This window comes from Rhinopithecus bieti, unplaced genomic scaffold, assembly GCF_001698545.2.
Source record: "Rhinopithecus bieti isolate Rb0 unplaced genomic scaffold, ASM169854v2 scaffold_37463, whole genome shotgun sequence".
Classification (NCBI taxonomy): Eukaryota; Metazoa; Chordata; class Mammalia; order Primates; family Cercopithecidae; genus Rhinopithecus; species Rhinopithecus bieti.
The window spans coordinates 962,597-983,700 of NW_016815818.1; the positions used below are offsets into that span (position 1 = coordinate 962,597).

General features: G+C 37.0%; 1 protein-coding gene across 2 annotated transcripts in view; it reads left to right on the plus strand.

Annotated features, from left to right (window-relative positions):
- CCDC15 (coiled-coil domain containing 15) overlaps window positions 1–21,104 on the plus strand; it is an 81,322-nt gene that overhangs the window by 32,921 nt on the left and 27,297 nt on the right. The window contains exons 12-13 of one of the 2 annotated variants that reach the window (XM_017853823.1): window positions 9,017–9,109; window positions 10,303–10,406. In XM_017853823.1, the coding sequence (XP_017709312.1) occupies window positions 9,017–9,109; window positions 10,303–10,406 (197 nt within the window). Of the gene's footprint in view, window positions 1–9,016; window positions 9,110–10,302; window positions 10,407–21,104 lie in introns of those variants that run through there. The other variant, XM_017853822.1, reaches the window with a different exon arrangement.

Genomic DNA, 21,104 nt, shown 5'->3' on the forward strand with positions numbered 1-21,104 from the left:
ATTTATACATCCTGAGCCCTGCCAGGCTCTTTCCTACCTCCAGTCTTTTGCATATGTTTTTTCCTCTTGTCCGGGTAGTCTTCCCTTTTTCCTTCATAAAGTCGGTCCCTTCTTATCCTTCAGGTTTCAGCTTAAATATCACCTCCTTGGAAAAGACTGTCCTTACCACCTTATCAAAAATAGATCTCCTCTTTTCTGTTTTTCTCTATCCTTGCATTCTGTTTGTTTCCTTTTCAGTACAAAACAATTTGTAGTTAATTATTAGTTTACTTGTTTTCTTATTGTCTAGAGATTTCCCACTAGCCCATAAGCTTTGTGAGAGAGGTACCATACCTGTTTTATTTACCATTATATGAACAGCACTTGGCACAGTGGCTGGTACCTAGTAGTCACTCGGTAGATATGTTTTGAATGGATTAGCCAATCAATCAAACATCTATTGAGCACCCTTTAGGTTTTAGCCATTGTTTAAATACTAAATATCAAAGATACAGTTGTGAGCAAGACAAAACACTCAAATTTCAAACAATCTAAAGAAGAGAGACTGATACATAAACATAATTATGAAGCAGCGTAATTAGCAATAGAGGACATATAGGGCATTCACAAAGCACACAAGAGGGGTACTTACTCCAGACTATTCAGTTCAGGTTACAGCTTTGGTGGTCTGAATCTCTTGTCCTTCTGCTATTACTGTCCCTGGAAATTTTCAACCCTGGAATAACCTTTTCTCCTTTTTTTTTTTTTTTGAGACAGAGTCTCACTTTGTCACCTAGGCTGGAGTGCAGTTGTGCAATCTCAGCTCACTGCAGCCTCCGCCTCCCGGGTTCAAGTGATTCTTGTGCCTCAGCCTCCTGAGTAGCTGGGACTACAGGCATGTCCTACCATGCCTGGCTAATTTTTGTATTTTTAGTAGAGACGGGATTTCGTCATGTTTGCCATGCTGGTCTCAAACTCTTGACCTCAGGTGGCCCTCCCGCCTGAGCCTCCCAAAGGTGCTGGGATTACAGGTGTGAGCCACTGCGCCTAACCATCTTTTCTCCTTTTACGCTGCCAAATAATCTAGCCTTTTTGAGCAAAACACTTTAATAATATAGATTTATACCACATTCATACTTAGGGTTTCCAGTCACAGCTGGGTTCCCAGGGCTGCTTAGTATTTTTTCTTGCTTATTCCCTACCACCTTGCTCTCCAGTGCTCTACACTGACTATTCTAAATCTTAAATACTCCTTAAACTTCTTGCTGCACCCCCATATTCTCAACTTTCATACAGAAAATAAAAGCTATCACACAATAACTGCCTTAACCATTTACTTTCTTTTTGTTGCTGTTATTACTTATTCTTACTATCTCAGAGGAAAAGTTTTCTCTTCAAGCCCCACCTGCTAATTCTCTGCTCTTCAAAGTTAATCACTGTCAAGAGTTGTATGCATCCTTTGAGTCCTCTTTATAAGTATTTATATACACGTAAATGTAGACACATTAAAAAATTGTGATAAAATATACATAACATAAAATTTCTCATTTTAATCCTTTTTAAGTATACAGTTCAGTGGTGTTAAGTACACTCACATTGTTGTGCAACCATCACCACCATCCATCTCCAGAGTTTTTTTCCATCCTGTAAAACTGAAACCGTATACATGTTAAACAGTAATTTCTCAGTCTCTTCTCCCCATGTCCCTGGCAACCACAATTCTACTTTCTGTCTTCATGAATTTGATTACTCTCGGTACCTCATATAAGTGAAATCATACAGTATTTGCCTTTTTGTGCGTGCCTTATTTCACTTAGCATAATGCTATGGCATATTATAGGAGTTACTTCCTTTTTAAGGCTGAATAATATTCCACTGAATGTATATACTACATTTTGATTATCCATTTATCCATTGACTCTTCCACAATCAGTTTTCTTTGTTCTAGACCTTCCTATACAGTATGAATCCTGTTGTGTAAGGTTCCTTTTACTCAGCATAATGTTTCTGAGATTCATTCATGTTGCTGCATCAATAATGTGTTCTTTGCATTGCTGTATAGCATTCCATTATCTGAATATATCACAGTTTGTTTATTCAATCTCCTATTGATGGACATCTGGGTTGTTTCCTGTTTGTAGCTATTTGGTACTGGGAATGGGGTGCTGCTAAAACAAATATTGAAAAAATGTGGAAATGGCTAAAAAAAATGGGTAATGGATAGAGGTGAAGAATTTTGAGGCCCATGACAGAGAAAGCCTTTATCATTTGTTAAATTATTGTTGTATTTTGAAACAGATTGTCACTCAGTTGCCCAGGCTGGATTGCAGTGGTATAATCATAGCTCAATGAAGCCTCAAATGGGTGGCTCAAGTGATCCTCCTGCCTCAGCCTCCTAAGTAGCTAGGACTACAGGTTGTGCTACCCATGCTTGGCTAATGTTTTTATTTTTGTAGAGACAGGGTCTTGCTGTATTGCCTGCTCTGGTCTTGAGCTCCTGGCCTCAAGTGATCCTCCTGCCTCAGTCTCCCAGTGTTAGGATTGCAGGTGTGAGCCACTGCTCCTGGCCATCATTTTAGAGAATATCTTCATTTTTAGAAGCAAAATATTGGTAGAAATGTGTACATTAAAGATACTGTCAGCTGGGTGTGGTGGCTCATGCCTATAATCCCAGCACTTTGGGAGGCCGAGGTGAACGGATCACTTGAGACCAGGAGTTTGAGACCAGACTGGCCAACATGGTGAAACCCTATTTCTACTAAAAATATAAAAGTTAGCCAGGCATGGTGGCATGCACCTGTAATCGCAGCTGCAAGGGTTGAGGCACAAGAATCACTTGAACCTGGGAGGCTGAGGTTGCGGTGAGCCAAGATCGCACCACTGCACTCCAGCCAGGGCGACAAGAGCGAAACTCTGTCTCAAAAATAAATAAATAAATAAATAAACAAACAAATAAATAAATAAAATAAATAAAAATACTGCCAGTGAAGCTCAAGGAAATGAGGAACATGTTATTGGAAACTGGGGGAAGGTAAAACTTGTTATTTAGTGGTAGGAAGCTTAACTAAATTGTGTCCTACAGTTGTATGGAAGACATAACTTATAAGCAATGAACTTGGAAATTTAGCTGAGATTTGCAAGCAAAGTGCTAAAGGTACAGTGTGGTTTCTTCTTGTCATTCCCCGGAGAGGCTGCCAAGGTCTGTCTGGAATCCCTCTCTCCATGTTGTGGACTAGAAATTATTCAGGCAGTAAGCTAGGACAATTGTAGTGCTGACCACATTTGTTTCCTGTCTATGAGAAGTAATCATCCTGTGTTTCCTCATAGCCAGTGTTTAAAAACCATTGTTGTATAGATTTTTGTTTGTTTTTTGTTTTTTCAGCCTTCAGGAGAAAGGTAAATTCCGTTCTATTATTGCACTGTGGCTTCAAGCAGAAGTCTCTTTATTTGAATATCACTTAATTTCATTCTAATTGACCTAGTATCTTTTTGGCTCTTATCTCTTCATATTATCTTATAATGGTTGCTCTGAGGATTACAATATACATACCAAACCTTTCACAGTCTACTTTGAGTTAATAGTTTACCACATTAAGTAAATGTAAAAGCTTTATAATCAGATAGGTCATTTTACCCTTTCCCCTTTATGTTATAATTGTCATAGGTGTTCCATCTACCTACACTGAAAACTCCATTTTTTTGCCTTCAATAATCATACATGTTTTTGTGAAAAACTTGGGAGAGTCTCTACTTTTTTTTTTTTTTTTTGAGACAGAGTCTCACTCTGTTGCCTAGGCGGGAGTGCAGTAGTGTGATCTCGGCTCACTGCAACCTCCGCCTCCCGGGTTCAAGCCATTCTCCTGCCTCAGCGTCCTGAGTACCTAGGATTACAGGTGCTTGCCACCATGCCTGGCTAATTTTTGTATTTTTAGTAGAGATAGGGTTTCACCATGTTAATCAGGCTGATCTCGAACTCCTGCCTCGTGATCCATCCGCCTCGGCCTCTCAAAGTGCTGGGATTATAGGCGTGAATCACTGTGCCCAGCCGAGAGTCTCCACTTATTGACTCTTTTTGTTGCTCGTCTTTCATTCCTGAAGTTTCAGATTCCTCCCTGGTATCATTTTCCGGCTAACTTTACCTTTTCTTGTGGTGCAGGTCTTGTAGCAATGCATTTGCTTAATTTTCTTTCATCTGAGAATATCTTTTGTCATCAGTCCTAAAATATATTTTTACTGGATATGGATTTCTGGATGGACAGTTCTTTTCTTTCAGCACATTAAAAATATTGTTCCACTGTCTTCTAGTTTCCAGTCTTTGATAGTAAATTTGTATTTATTTGCATCATTGTTCTTCTATATATAATATGTCTATTTTTTCTGGCTACTTTCAAAACTCTTGTTATTTTTTGGTTTCCAGCAGTTTAATTATGATGTGTCTGGGCATAATGATTTTTAGTTTATCCCATCTCAGGTATGATGAACATTTTCAATCTGTAAATCTGTATCTTTGACCAAATTTGGAAAGTTTTTTGCCATTATGTCTTCAAATGTTTTTTATGTACCAATTATTTTCTCCTTTCCTTCTGCAACTCCATTGACACAAATGTTAGACCTTTTGATATTGTCCCACAGATGCATCATCGACATGCTGTTCATTTTTTTTCCAGTCTTCTTTTTTCTCTTTGTTCTTCACATTGGATCATTTATATTGATCCAGTAGATTCAAGTTCACTGACTTTTTTTTCATTCTTCTATTGAGTCTATCCAGTGAATTTTTGATTTCACATGTTGTGTTTTTCTGTCTCTAAAATTTGGATCTGTATTTTTAGATAGTTTTATTTTGTGCTGAGAACTTCTATATTTTCTTTCACTTCAATTGGGTTTGCCTTTACCTCATAGATCCAGTATTAATCACTGCTTTAAAGGTTTTGTCTGGTAATTCAACATCTGGGTCACCCTGGCGTTGGGATCTGTTTATTATCTTCACCCCTCAAAATTGGTCACATCTTCCTGCTTTCTTCTTTGTCAACTAACTTTAAGTTGTATCCTAGACTTTTTTTGTGTGAGATGAAGTCTTGCTCTGTCACCCAGGCTGGAGTGCAGTGGTGTGATCTCGGCTCACTGCAACCTCTGCTTCCTGAGTTCAAGTGATTCTCATGTTTCAGCCTCCTTAGTAGCTGGCATTACAGGTGCCCACCACCACGCTTGGCTAATTTTTTTTTTTATTTTTAGTGGAGACGGGGTTTTGCCATGTTTGCCAGGCCGGTCTTGAACACCTGACCTCAAGTAATCCACTTGCCTTGGCCTCCCAAAGTGCTGGGATTACAGGCATGAGCCACCATGTTAGCCACCAGGCTAACATTTTTAATATTATATTTTGAGACTGGTTTCTGTTAAAATCCTCTGAAGAATATTGTATCTTTTGTTTGTTTGTTTGTTCTAGCAGGCAGTCAACCTGGTTAAATTCCAACTGTAAGTGATCTCTCCTGTGCACAGTGGCTCCAATGTTAGTTTAGTTTTCAAAGCTTTCATTATACTCCTATAGGTCTGTCCCATGCGTGCGCAGTTCAGGGGTGATTCTGAGGTATGTGCCAGTTCACACACAGAATTAAGGGGTCCACTTTCTAGCTCACTTCTCTCTAGGTTACCCCCTACACTCTCCAGATCCCAGGAGCTACATTTCCTGGAAGTCTTAGTTACAGTCAATGAGAGCAAGAGAGAGAGCCCAAAGTGTGTTTCGTCATTGGCCAGTACTGGGAGTTCAGTTTTCTTTATTGAAAACAGAAACTAATTTCATTTTATTGTAGAGAAGATAAACACAAATGAAAAGATAACCAAAATTTTAGAGGTATTTCTCATTAACATTTTGCTGTATAGATTTTCAGACTTTTAGAGTCACAAAACAAATAACTTTTTAAATAATAATAGCTTTATTGATATATACAGTTTATTCTTGTTATGCATAGTAGTTGTGTTATATAAAGTTACAAACACTGAATCAGGAAATACTGAATTTTTGCTCCTAGGGGAGATACTGGGGTAGATTCCTGCAAGCCTCTGGTCATACCATTTTTGTCAGCTAATCACTACATAACCTTATTTTATATATATTTCTCTTTAAAACACCTTATTTAATATATATGGTTGATCTGTTAACATGAACTCACAGCCAACAGCACTGTAACTCATGCTGGAATGAAGCTTATCTAACAGGCATATTTTTTCCATAAGGTACACCACTGACTTTTTGTGCTTAGTAATAATAAATAGTACTTCACCTATGCATGGGGACTATTTTAACAGTGAAATCACTAACATAGAACACAAAATGCAAAACTTGGCACCAAATAGACTGTAAAAGGACACTTGTTTACAGTATGATAGCTGAAACAAAAAGGCAGAGTATCACCTTGGTCAGCCTCAGCTGGCAACATGCATATTGGGTGACTCACATTTTTCGCAGCTGTATGCATGTCTGCAAAGGCCTGCAGAAACACCGCGAGTACTGGGATTACACATAAACTTTACTGAATGGGCAAATTTGCAAATATGGAATATGCAAATAATGAATGACTGTAATTCACATACCATACAATTGACCTATTTAAAGTATACAGTGTTTTTAGTATTTACAGGGTTGTGCAAAAATCACAGGTTGTGTTTGTGGCATTAACCACAATCAATCTCAGAACATTTTCGTCACCCCCTAAAAGTCCTGTACCACTCCCCTTTTCCCTTTAGCCCCACCTCCAGTCCTAGGCAACCACTAAGCTATTTTCTGTCTTTACAGATTTGCCTATTCTGGATAGTCTATATAAAGGAGACCATGAAAGATGTGGCCTTTTGTGACTGGCTTCTTTCACTTAGCAGATGTTTTCAAAATCCATTGATGTAGCATATAGCAGTACTTTGTTCCTATTCATTGCTGAAAGATACTCTATTTTGTGCATATAGCACATTTTATTCATCTATTGATGGAAGTTTGGCTTATTTCTTCTTGGCTGTTAGGAATAATACTGCTGTGAACATTTGTGTACAAGTTTTTTTTTGTGGGCATATTTTTCACTTCTCTTGGGCGTACACCTCATAGTGGAATTGGTGGAACGTGTGATAACTGTGCTTGACCTTCTGAGGACCTGCCAAACTGATTTTTCCAAAGTGACTGCACCATTTTTCACTCCCACCAGCAGTATTTGAGGGCTTCAATTTCTTCACATCCTCATCAACACTTGTTATTATCTATATTTTTAATTACTGCCATCCAAGTGGGTGTGAAGTAGCATCTCACTGTACTTTTGATTTGTATTTTCCTGATAGCTAATGATATTGAATACTTTTTCATGTACTTACTGACCATTTGTATATCTTGCTTGAAGAACTGTTAGATGCTTTGCCCATTTTGTAATTGGGTTATTTGTGTTATGATTATTGAGTATGAGAATTCATAATATGTTCCACAAACAAGTCCCTTATCAGATACATATGATTTGCAAATGTTCTCCTGTTCTGTGGGTTGCCTTTCACTTTCTTGGTGGTTTCCTCTGCAGCACAAAATTTTTAATTTTGATAAAGTCCAATTTGTCTACTTTTTCTTTCATGGTTCGTGCTTTTATTGTCATATCTAAGAACCCATTACCTAAGCCAAAATCACAAAGATTTACTCCTATGCGATCTTCTAAGTCTTATAGTATTAGCTCTTATATTTAGGCCTATGATCAGTTTTGAGTAGATTTTTGTGTATAGTGTTAGGGAGAGGTCCAGCTTCATTCATTTGCATGTGGATAACCTGTGTCCCAGAATCATCTGTTAAAAAGACATTTATTTTTCAATTGAATTGTCTTGGCACTCTTATTGAAAATCAATTCATTATAAATGTAAGAGTTTATTTCTGAACTCTCACTTCTATTCCATTGATCTATAGCATATCTATCCTTGAATTAGTACAATTTGTCTTGATTATTGTATCTTTGTAGTAAGTTTTGATGTTAGGAAGAGTGAGTCCCCTAACTTTGTTCTTTTTCAAGACTGTCTTAGCTATTCTGGATCCTTTGCATTTTCACAAGAATTTTAGGATCGTCTTGTCAATTTCTGCCAAGAACAACTGACATTTTGATGGAGATTTATTAAATTTGTTGATTGATTTGGGGAATGCTGCCATCTTAACAATATTAGGTCTTCCAGTCCATAAGCATGGGATGTCTTTCCATTATATAGGTCATCTTTCATTTTTTTTTAAACAATGTTTTGTATGTTTCAGAGTATAAAATTCACACTTCCTCTGTTAAATTTCTAAGTGTTTTATTCTTTTGAAGATATTGTAAATGTAAATTTTTTCTTAATTTACTTTCTAGATTGTTCTTTACAAGTATAGAAGCACAATTGATTTTTGTATATTGATCATGTGTCCTGCAACCTTGTTGAAAGATAAATAACTTTTAAACTTTAAAGATTAAATATTTTAAACTTTTTATTTCTGAAAGTTGGAGATCATTATTTGACCTATCTAATGTCCAAGTAGATATACCAAGTTATGTTGTAAGACTTTCCCAGTAAACATGGGTGGAAATTAGCCTGTTTCCTCCATGCCATTCCAGTTGTTTGATATGATATTTTTCTCTGGACTCATGCACACTAAGAGGGTTGTATAAATTCAAAGTGATCATATGTAGAATTGAAATATTAAGGAATCTGGCTATTTATCCTAGATTCTATTCCAAGTGTACTCATGGCAGTGATTTCAAGTGACCACTTTAAAAGAATTTTCTGAACATTTTAATTTTTTGTTTATTCATATTTTTGACCTGAATCCTTTTCTTCTATTTATTATTTTATGTTTGGTTAATTCCTTCTAACATGGCTTCCTTTTATTCTTTTTTGATTTTATTAGTTATATCCCCTTTTATTTATTTATTTATTTTGCTTCTTTATCCAGTTAAGCCCAAGTTTGCAAAAGAAAAGAATAGATAAAAATATCAGAATGGCTCATGGGGTAGTTTTTGGTAATTTTGTCACTTTGTGTGACTGGACCTTCTAACAGGCTTATGATGGATATCAATCAGGATTGAGCACTGAATTCCAAGCTCCACTGGCATTTCAGTCTGGCGTAGATAAAGAAGAAGATAAGAAAGAGGTATGTAATGATACTGCTTTTGGACACCAATATTTCTACCATGATAGTATTAATATATGAGAAATTGGAAACAATTTGTTGTGTCCTAACACATAAAAGAGCTAATACCACAAATTTCATAAATAAAATAAAAGTTGCTTGACTCGTTATAATCTGTTGAATTTCTTTTCTAAGCTCCTATGAGTTAGGGTACATTGATGTGAAACCAATTATTTGATACTAATAAATTTCTCCAGCTAATGTATATTTGCCAGTATTACTTATTTAAAGGAAGATAGTTACTTTATGGCTTTCTTTTTTTTTTCTCTTTTCAATCTAAAGTTAGTTTAAACCAATAGTTCTTAACCCTGGCCATGCACCAGAATCAGATGGGGAGCGTTTTTCAAAATACAAATATGCCTAGATCTAAACCAGATATACCAAATCAATATCTGAAAACGGAGGTTTAGGGCATTTTTGTTTTTTAAAAATACCACTGGTGATTCCGATGCATCATCAGTATTGAGTATAGACCTTCAATAATTTTTAGCAAAAAGCCCTGCACTACTCTGGTATATACATAGACATGCTTTTTGCTCATTGAATAGCTTGTGTATTTAAAAGAGTATATATAAATCCAGAGGTATGAACAGATCACATACAGTCTAGTAGCACTTGCTTTTATTCTACTTGTTTTGTTTGTGAGTCTGAGGCTTTAGTATACCTCAGCCCTTCTACCTTCCTCCGTGCCATGTTAGGCTAGGCTTAGAGTATGCTTTTGTGATACTGTTTTAATTTTGAAAAGTTAAAGTAACTATTGGTTCTGTTATAAAATATCTTCTACATTCTTTCTGTGGCCCTGCTTTTATGGTACTTACTACTTGGGAACACAGAGTAAATATTTCAGAGTAACACAGAGTAAATACTTTCTCTGGTTTGCCTATTAACATATAATAGCTATGTGCTTGAAAATGTAAAATTCTTGTGTATGTGACATATAATAGCTATGTGCTTGAAAATGTAAAATTCTTGTGTATGTGACATCCTGAGTGATCATAGACAGAAGGAAATTAAAGACTTAATCCCATGTAACTTCTATATCATCTATTTTTGTTTGCTTGCTGTTTGTTTTTGTCTATGGTATAAGAATATTTTTCTTCCTTGGAAATTCCTCTGAAAGCAGAATCTTAGTAATTTTAACTTCTTTCCTTTAGCGTCAAAAGCAGTACCTGAGACATAGACGACTTTTCATGGATATTGAGAGAGAACAAGTAAAAGAACAACAAAGGCAAAAAGAACAAAAGAAGAAAATTGAAAAGTAAGTTATTTAATCCGCCCTGTGAGCCTTAAATTGCCAGTTAAGATGTTTTTGGAAGATGAACTTTAGAAAAGGTAATGGTTTTGCCCTCTGATCCATGTTGAAAACAGCTGTTTTTGATCTGGGTGAAGTATTAGAAGATGGTGAAGAGCTATGGTTTGGTTTTTTGGTTCGATTTTCTATTAGACTTGATTTTTTTAGGGCAGTTTTAGGCTCACAGCACAATTGAGCAGAAAGTACAGAGAGCATACCCTCTGCTCCACAAATGCGTAGCCTCTCCTACTGTCACTATCCTGCACCATAGTGGTACAGTTTATTAGAACTGATGAACCTACATTGATACATTATTATTACCCAAAGTCCGTAGTTTACATTAGGGTTCACCTTTAGTGTTAGGCATTCTATGGGTTTTGACAAATACATAATGTCATGTGTCTGCCATTATGGTATTATACAGAGTACTTTCACTTCCCTAAAATCCTCTGTGCTCTGCCTATTCCTCCCTGTTTACACCCTATCCTGTGGTAACCACTGAACTCTACTGCTTCCATGGTTTTGCCTTTTCCAGAATGTCATGTAGTTGGAATCATACAGTATGTATGTAACCTTTTCAGATTGGCTTTTTATACTTAGAAGTATGCATGTACATTTCCTCTAGTGCTTTTTTATGACTTGATAACTCATTTATTTTAGTATGAATAATATCCCATTATCTGAATGTATCGCAGTTTAGTTATTCACCTACTGAAGGACATATTGTTAGCTGCCAATATTTAGCAAATATGAATAAAGCTACTTTAAAATCTATGTACAAGTTTTGTGGGGCATACTTTTAGCTCATTTGAGTAAATAACAAGGAGTACGATTGCTGGATCATATGGTAAAAATATATTTAGCTTTATAAGACAATACCAAACTGTCTTCCAAAGTGGCTATACCCATTTTGCATTTCCACCAGCAAGGAATGAGAGTTCTTGTTGCTCGACGTCCTTGCCACATTTCGTGTTTGTCAGTATTTTGGATTTTGGCCATTCTGGTAGGTGTGTAGTTGTATCTCATTGTTTTAATTTTCACTTCCCTAATGACATATAATATGGAACACCTTTTCACATGCTTATTTGTCATCTGTATATCTTCTTTGATGATGTGTCTGTTCAGGTCTTTTGCTCATTTTTTGAGTCATTTGTTTTTCTTATTGAATTTTAAGAGTTCTTTGTATATTTTGAATAACAGTTCTTTATCAGTCTTTTGTAAACATTTTTTTCCCCGTCTGTAGCATGTCTTCTCGTCTGTTGACAGTATCTTTTGCAGAGCAAAATGAAATCCACCTTATCAGTTCTTTCTTTCATGGATTGTGCCTTTGGTGTTATATATAAAAAAGTCGCTGCCATACCCAAAGTCACTTAGATTTTCTCCTGTGTTACCTTCTAGGAGTTTTGTAGTTTTGCATTTTACATTTTTCTCTATGATCCATTTTGTTAATTTTTGTGAGAGGTGTAAGATCTGTGTTTAGAGTCATTTTTTTTTACATGTGAATGTCCAATTGTTCCAGCACCATTTGTTGAAAAGACCATCTTTTATTAATCATATTGCCTTTGCTCTTTTGTTAAAAATCAGTTGACTGCATTTATGTGGTTGTGTGTTTTGGACTCGGTTCTCTGATCTGTTCCATTGATCTCTTTGTTCTGTTCCATCAATCTGTTTGTCTTTTGCCCTACCACACTATCTTGATTATTGTAGCTTTACTTACATATTTTTATTGATACATAATAATTGTACATATTTATGGGATACATGTGATATTTTTATACCATGCAATGTGTATGATCAAATGTGTGATGTGTAATAATCAAATCAGAGTAATTAGGATATCTGTCATCTCAAACACTGTGATTTCTTTGTGTTGGAAACATTTCAAATCTTCTAGCTGTTTTGAAATACACAATAAATTATTGTTAACTAGAGTCACCCTACTGTGCTACCAGTAAGTAGAATTTATTCTGCCTATCTAACTGTATGATTATACCATTAACTATTAACCCATTCTTCATCCCCTCCTCCCTTCCCACCCTCTGGTTAACTATCATTCATTCTACTTTCTACCTCTATGGGATCAGCATTTTTAGCTCCCACATGTGAGGGAGAACATGCGATGTTTGTCTTTCTGTGCCTGGCTTGTTTGATTTAACATAATGACTGCCAGTTCCGTCTGTGTTGCAGCAAATGACAGGATTTTATTCTTTTTTATGGCTGAATAGTATTCCATTGTGTATATATACCACATTTTCTTTGTGTCCCTCTGTTGAGGACACTTAAGTTGATTCAGTATCTTGACAATTGTGAATAGTGCCGCAGTAAACATGGGGGTACAGGTAGCCCTTTGATACGCTGATTTCTTTTCCTTTGAATAGATACCCAGTAATGGAGTTGCTGGGTCATCTGGAAGTTCTGTTTTTAAGTTTTTTTTAAAGAAATCTCCACCAACATGGCACAAGTATACATATGTAACAAACCTGCACATTATGCACATGTACCCTAGAACTTAAAGTATAATAATAATAATTTAAAAAAACCAATTATATCCATAAAAAAAAGAAAAAAGAAATCTCCATACTGTTTTCCATAATTTCTGTACTAATTTACATTCCCACCAACAGTGTGTAAAAGTTCCCTTTTCTCTACATCCTCATCAGCTTTTGTTACTTTTTGTTGTTTTGATAATTGCCATTCTAACTGTGGTGAGATGATATCTCATTGTGGGTAAGGTGGGTTGATCCCCAGGCACCCGGATGACAAGCATCAGTGCCTGCAGTGGTGGTAGTGGGTGAGGCAGTCCTATCCTCAGGCCCTCTGGTTCTCTACCTGGGTGCTGGCAAAAGTGGGTGTGACGTGTAGCTTTATAGTAAGTCTTAAAGTCGCGTAATTTCAGTCTTTCAACTTTGTTTTTCTTCTTTAATGTCATGTTGGCTTTACCTCTCTACATAAACTTTAAATAAGGTTGTCAATATCCTCAAAATAACTTGTTGAGATTTTTACTGAGATTGCAGTTAATGTATATATCAAGTTGGGGATAACTGACATCTTGACAATATTGAGTCTTTCCATGACCATAGATTATCTCGCCATTTTATGTAGTTGTCCTTTGATTTCTTTCTTCAGTGTTTTGTTGTTTTTGCTCCTGTAGATCTTACATATATTTTGTTAGACTTATACCTAAGTCTTTCATTTTGGAAATCATATAAATGGTATTGTGCTTTTAATTTTAAACTCCACCTGTTCATTGCTGGTATATAGGAAAGTGATTGACTTTTGTATATTAAACTTGTATCCTTCAACCCTGCTGTAATCACTTATAAGTTCCAGCAGCTTGTTCAGTGACTTTTTTATGATATGATCATGTCACCTGTGAACAAAGATAGTTTTATTTCTTCATTCCCGATTCGTATGCCGTTTCCTTTTGTTGCCTTATTTCATTAGCACGGATTTTCAGTATGATGTTAATGAGAGGATACATCTTTGCCTTGTTTTTTATCCCAGCAAGTAAACTTACAGTTTATTACCATCAAGTATGATGTTAGCTGTACATTTTTTGTAGATGCGCTTTATCAAGTTGAAGTTCTTCTCCATCAGTTGCATTTCTTTTTTTTTTTCTTTTCTTTTCTGTTTTTTTTTTTTTTTTGAGATGGAGACTCTGTTGCTGGGCTGGAGTGCAGTGGTGTGATCTCGGCTCACTGCAACCTCTGCCTCCCTGGTTCAAGCAATTCTCCTGCCTCAGCCTCTTGAGTAGCTGGCACTACAGGCTATGGGTTTTTACTGTGCTCCTTAGACCTCAACCCCAGTTGTCTTGACAAACTTCATTGTGCCTAGTGACTTATAAACAATGCATAAAAAGTTATAATGGGCCGGGTGTGGTGGCTTATGTCTGTAATCCTAGCACTTTGGGAGGCTGAGGTAGGTGGATCACCTGAGGTCAGGAGTTCGAGACCAGCCTGACCAACATAGAGAAACCCCATGTCTACTAAAAATATAAAATTAGCTGGGCGCGGTGGCTCATGCTTGTAATCCCAGCTACTTGGGAGGCTGAGGCAGGGGAATCACTTGAACCCGGGAGGTGGAGGTCGCAGTGAGCCGAGATCGCGCCATTACACTCCAGCCTGGGCAACAAGAGCGAAACTCCGTCTCAAAAAAAAAAAAAAGAAAGAAAGAAAGAAAAGATTATAATGAAATCCAGTATGAGGATTTACTTCATCAGATGTTATTGACATACTATGCATAAGGCACTAAACAAAGTGCTAATATGTGTAATAGTTTGAAATTTGTGAAGTGCTATAAAATATAAGGCAATAACACTTTTATTTTGAAATACTCCATATAATACTATAACAAAATTGCTATAGGTTACTGTAAAGTGCTAGAAATGTGTTCAAATAACATAATGAATAGTCTTTGGGGTCTTTTCGGTTTTGTTTTTTATAATTTCAACTTCTATTTTAGATTCGGGGGTACAGGTGATGGTTTGTTACATGGGTATATTATGTGATGCTGAAGTTTCTGGTACAAATGATCCTGTCACTCAGATAGTAAGTGTAGTACCCAGTAGGTAATTTTCAGCCCTTGCTTCTCCCCTCTCCCTCCCTCTAGTAGTCTTCAGTGTTTATTGTTTTCATTTTTGTGTCTGTGTGTACCCAAAGTTTAGCTTCCACTTATAAGTGAGAACATGCAATATTTGGTTTTCCGTTTCTGTGTTAATTTGCTTAGGATAATGGCCTCCAGCTGCATCCATGTTGCTGTAAAGGACATGATTTCATTCTTTTATATGGTTGCATAGTATTCCATGGTGTATACATACCATATTTTCTTTATCCAGTTCACCATTGATGGGCACCTAGGTTGATTCTGTGCCTTTGCTGTTGTGAATAGTGGTGCGATGAACATATGAATGCATGTGTCTTTTTGGTAGAAGGATTCATTGTACCAAATAATAGTATTGCTGGATCAAATGGTAGTTCTAAGTTCTTTGAAATGTCTCCAAACTGCTTTCCACAGTGACTGAACTAATTTACATTTCCACCAACAATGAATAAGCATTCCCTTTTCTCTGCAACCTTGCAATTACCTGTTATTTTTAGACTTTTTAGTAATATCTGTTTTGACTGGTGTTAGATGATATCTCATTTTGGTTTTGATTTGCATTTCTCTGATGATTAGTGATGTGGAACATTTTTTCATGTTTATTGGCCACTTGTATGTCTTCTTTTGAGAAGTATTTGTTCATGTCTTTTGCCCACTTTTTAAATGGGGCTGTTTTTTGCTTTGCTTGGTGTTTTTTTTTTTTTTTTTTCTTTTTTTTCTTTTTGAGATGGAGTCTCACTCTGTCCAGTGGCACATTCTCAGCCCACTCCAATGTCTGCCTCTCGGGTTCAAGTGATTCTCGTGCCTGTCTCCCGAGTAGCTGGAACTACAGGCCTGGCTAATTTTTGTATTTTTAGTCAAGACAAGGTTTCGCCATGTGGGCCAGGCTGATCTCGAACTCCTGACCTCAGGTGATCCGCTCGCCTCAGCCTCCTAAATTGGGGGAATTACAGGTGTGAGCCACCACGCCCGGCCAAATTGTTTAAATTGCTGACAAGTTGATGGGTGCAGCACACCAACACGGCACAAGTATACATATGTAACAAACCTGCACGTTGTGCACATGTACCCTAGAACTTAAAGTATAATTAAAAAAAAAAAAATTCCTCACAGATACTGGATATCAGACCTTTGTCAGGTGCGTAGTTTGTAAATATCTTCTACCATTCTGTAGGTTGTCTGTTTATGCCCTTGATAGTTTCTCTTGCTGTGAGGAAGCTCTTTAGTTTGAGTCCAATTTGTCAGTTTTTGCTTTTGTTGCAATTGCTTTTGAGGATTTAGTCATAAAGTTTTTGCCAAGGCTGATATCCAGAATGGTACTTCCTGGGTTTTCTTCTAGGATTTTTATAGTTTGAGGTCTTACATTTAAATCTTTAATCCATATTGAGTTAATGTTTTTGTATAGTAAAGGTAGGGGTCCAGTTTCATTCTTCTGCATTTGCCTAGTCAGTTACCCCAGCACCATTTATTGAATAAAGAGTCATTTCCCAAATGGGTAGTTATTGGACCTAAAAGTTTCCTAGTTCCTTTTCAATGCTATTTCATCTCAATGAAAAAAAAATCTTTTAATTAGTAATCCGTTTCTTCTCTTGTATTACTAATAAGTTTTCCTTCATCTTAATGGGCAACTGTTTCTGTAATAGCAGTATTCTTTATTTAGAAGAATTCATTTAAAACAACAGTGACTGCTGGTATAGTAGCTATGTCAAAGGAAATATTTATTGGGTTATTTTAAGTGATTTCACATGTATTTTCATTTATTTATAGTTTATTCATGGGATAATTGATTTAAGCCTGCCTCTAATATTTGTAGTACTGGGCTCACGTTACAAATACAAGTTTATGTACCTTACTTACATCTAAGTATTTAAATGTCATAAACTGAGCTAAAAAACTGTTAAATGACACATATTCTGTTGTTCCACCTTGACAAATATGATTTCATAGTGACTAGAAGGTCAGACTCAAATTTGTAATTCTTGAACTCCTCTGAGTTACTTGCAGAAACATGAATGGCAGTTTGGGGAGAGTCAGCCTCCAGTCCACCCCCTTTCTATTCTTATTCATACCTCTATTTTGTACTCGATGAATTTTGGATACATGCTATGGTTCAACTCATCCCAGATATCCAAGTTCTGAGTACATGCCTGTAAGTAGTCACCCCTTAATGTCCCGTTGAGCCTAGATGCACACGAGAGGTGCAGCCTGCTCTGAGGAAGATAAAGGTGGGGAACAGAACTGTGTATACCCTAAAAATGCACTTGGAAAGTTTGAGTAAATAATTCCAGGGGCCTGGCTACCTGGAACAGAGTATAGGTGGGCAGTCATAGGCTTCAGGTGCGAACCTTCCCCTAGTTGCTTAGTCTCTGAGGACTATGGGAAGAGAAATGGTCAGAGACAGGCCAAAGTGGGACTATTAAAAATGTGGGTCTCGTGATAAGGGCTCCCCTCTTATCCAGGTCTAAGAGTGATTCTGCATTTATTCAGAAAACATTTATTTTTTATCTTGCATATCATAGGCACTGTCTTAGGCTCAGATGATACAAAGATAAATAAAATTCATTCCTTTTCTTGAAGAACTCATAAGTTGGGGAGGGAGGATGAGAAACAAATATATTCAAATAAGTAATATAATTAGTGCAGTTGCAGAGATAGGTACAGAGTCCATGTGAGCACAGAAGAGGGGATTAACGATTTTATCTGGAGAGTTAGAGAAAATATTATACATCAGTTGGGTTTGGGTGGATAAATACGTGTTTTGCAGGGAAGGGGATAAGGATGGTGAATTAGGATAACATATAAACAGAGTCAAGGTGAGAGGCAATAATAGTATTCATGCAGAATTTTGTAATTCACAAGGGCCTTCATATATTATCTTGTTTAGTACTTTTCAACAACAAAGCAAACATTTATTGAAAACTTACTACATGCCAGGGACTGTCCTTTATGCTGAGAATATAAAACTAGAATATATGACAGGATAGTACATATTTACAAATGGACTTAAGTTTGAATGTATGTATCCCTTATGAACTTAGTAAACTTAAGCAAGTAACTTCACCTCTGAGCCTCAATATCCTTAATTTTATAATGGAGATTATAATATTGATCTTCTAGTTTGTTGATAGCATTAAATGGAGAAATGTATGTAAAGTACTTAACATTGTATCTGACATTTAATAAGATCTCAATAAAAAGTACCTGTTACTACCATGATGATGGTAGTGGTAGTGGTGATAGTAGTGATGATGATGAAGATTAATAGGATGAGCACCAAGAGAGGACAGACAGTAGGAGAAAAAGAGACAAAAAGTAATTATAATGCTTAAAGTGAGGCAGGGATAGTCTAGGGAGGTCAAGAAATGCTTTATAGATGAGTTAATACTTAAACTACATCTTCAAGGATGAATTGAAGTTTGTCAGATGGTCAAGGAGCTTCGTATGAAGCATAAGGTATGTCTGGGGAATAAAAATTTGAGGTAGCTAAACCCCAAGTGAAGTGAAGTGGCAGAGAATCTATAACGAAGTTGTTGGAAGATTTTAAGGCAAAAGTCCTATAATCTGATTAGAATCTTACAAAGATCAGTCTGGCAGCTGCATATAGAATAATCTAAAAAAGAAAACTAAGGCAGAGTCCAGTTAAGAAGTTATTGTAGTAGTTGTGGGGGATGATGAGGGCACTAGGAACAGAGAGTGACATATTTATTAATATTTAAGAAGTAGAATCCATAGATTTTGATAACCAAATTCTTAGTCTTGATGGCTTTGGTGTTGAGAAGAGGGGTTAAGGGTAGTTTCTAAACTTTTTTCTTAGATAATTGAATGAATAGTTAGTACTATTAACATAAATAGGGAATGTTCAGAGAACAGATTTTTCGGGAAGCTAGTGAGTTCAGTTTGTGACCATGAGCTTAAGGAGCATGTGAAATATTAAGGGAGGTCTGATTTATATGCATGTGAAAATAACTAAAGTTCTGGGAACAATAGGAACTAAATGTTTCTTAAGGAGTTTTCAAAATATGTTTCAGCATGACATTGGATAAGGTACAGGGCTGCTGCTGGGTGACAGAGAAACAAGCAGAGCTTTTGGTGGTCTTAAGGAGCTGCAGTAACAAAAGTGGAGACTCGAGGGCCTCAAACATTTAATCAGTATTCTCCTGAAGACATTTGCCAAAGTCTAAGAAAACACGAAGGCTAAATGGAAAATATGTGGAAAACAGGCTAAGAATCTATTAGTCTGTGATGACGAGGAGATGTAGAGTTCAGGACCCACTGGGTTGGGGGAGGGGAGAAAGGGCCCAGTGTACATACCAGGCTTTCAGTTGAGCTAGGGAGAGCATACAGTAAGAACATGGTCTAACTGACAGTAGAATAAACTGTTCCTAAAGTACAAAGCAGCCTTGATTCTGCTGATGTCTGGACTAGATTAAGAGGATGAACTGTGTACTTTGCGCCTAGCTGAGAAAAGTGTGAACTTTCTCTGGTTATGGATAATATCATTTAAAGCCTCTAAAAAAATTAAAACAATATTCAGTATTCAATCAAAAGTTTCTAAGTACATACTTAGAACTAGATGTCCAAAAGCCAAGAGAAAGAAAAGACAACAGAAACAGACTCCAGTGACGCAAGATACCGGTATTAGTAGACTTTAAAATAATTGATTAATGTGCTCAGGTAACTAGAGGAAGAGATGGAGAAAATGGATGAAAATATGGAGAATTGCACCAAAAAACTGGAATCTATAAAATAGAATCAAATAGAAAAATATAATCTTAAAATAAGAACTCACTATATACACAATGAGGTACCACTTCAGACTCACTAGAGTAGCTTAGGGAGGGAAAGGCAACAAACTTAACAGTATCAGATAGCAGCAAGGATATAGAACAGCTGTAACTCATGTATTAGTATCATATGTAGAAAAGAGCACAACCACTTTGGAAAACTGTTTAATATCTTATACTGTTAAATATAGACCTACTATATGACCCAACCAATTTATGCCTAGAAATTTAAGAAAAGTGGAAACATTTGTAAAAACACTGAATTGTGACAGAATGTATTCCTTTCAAGTGCCCATGGAACATTTTCCAAAGTTGATCTTACTTTGGGTTATTTTTCAGAGTCTGTTCTGTAACTTTAGTGATACTACACTAGAAATCAATAAGCAGTACTTCTAAAGGATCATGGATCAAATAAAAATTATAATGGCAATTAGGAAATACTTTTGAGAGAATAATAATGAAGATAAATCATATTTAAAACTTTTTAGATGTCACTGAAGCAGTCCTTAAAGGGAATGTCAGAGCCTTGATTACAATTAATATAAAATAAAAAAGGCTGCGGGGTGGGGGCGTGCCCAAGATGGCCGAATAGGAACAGCTCCAGCCTCCAGCTCCCAGTGTGAGCAACACAGAAGACGGGTGATTTCTGAATTTTCAACTAAGGTACCAGGTTCATCTCACTGGGCGTGTCGGACAGTTGGTGCTGGTCTGCAGCTGCAGCCCGACCAGTGAGAGCTGAAGCGGGGCGAGGCATCACCTCACCTGGAAAGCACAAGGGGGAAGGGAATTCCTTTTCCTAACCAAAGGAAAGTGAGACACACAACACCTGGAAAATCGGGTAACTCCCACCCTAATACTGTGCTTTACCAAGGGTCTTAGCAAATGGCACACCAGGAGATTATATCCCACACCTGGCCAAGAGGGTCCCATGCCCACGGAACCTCCCTCATTGCTAGCACAGCAGTCTGAGATCTAACAGCAAAGCGGCAGCGAGGCTGGGGGAGGGGCACCCGCCATTGCTGAGGCTTAAGTAGGTAAACAAAGCCACCGGGAAGCTTGAATTGAGTGGAGCCCACCACAGCTCAAGGAGGCCGGCCTGCCTCTGTAGACTCCTCCTCTGAGGACAGGGCATAGCTAAACAAAAAGCAGCAGAAACCTCGGCAGAGGTAAATGCGCCTGTCTGACAGCTTTGAAGAGAGCAGTGGATCTCCCAACACGGAGGTTGAGATCTGAGAACGGACAGACTGCCTGCTCAAGTGGATCCCTGACCCCTGAGTAGCCT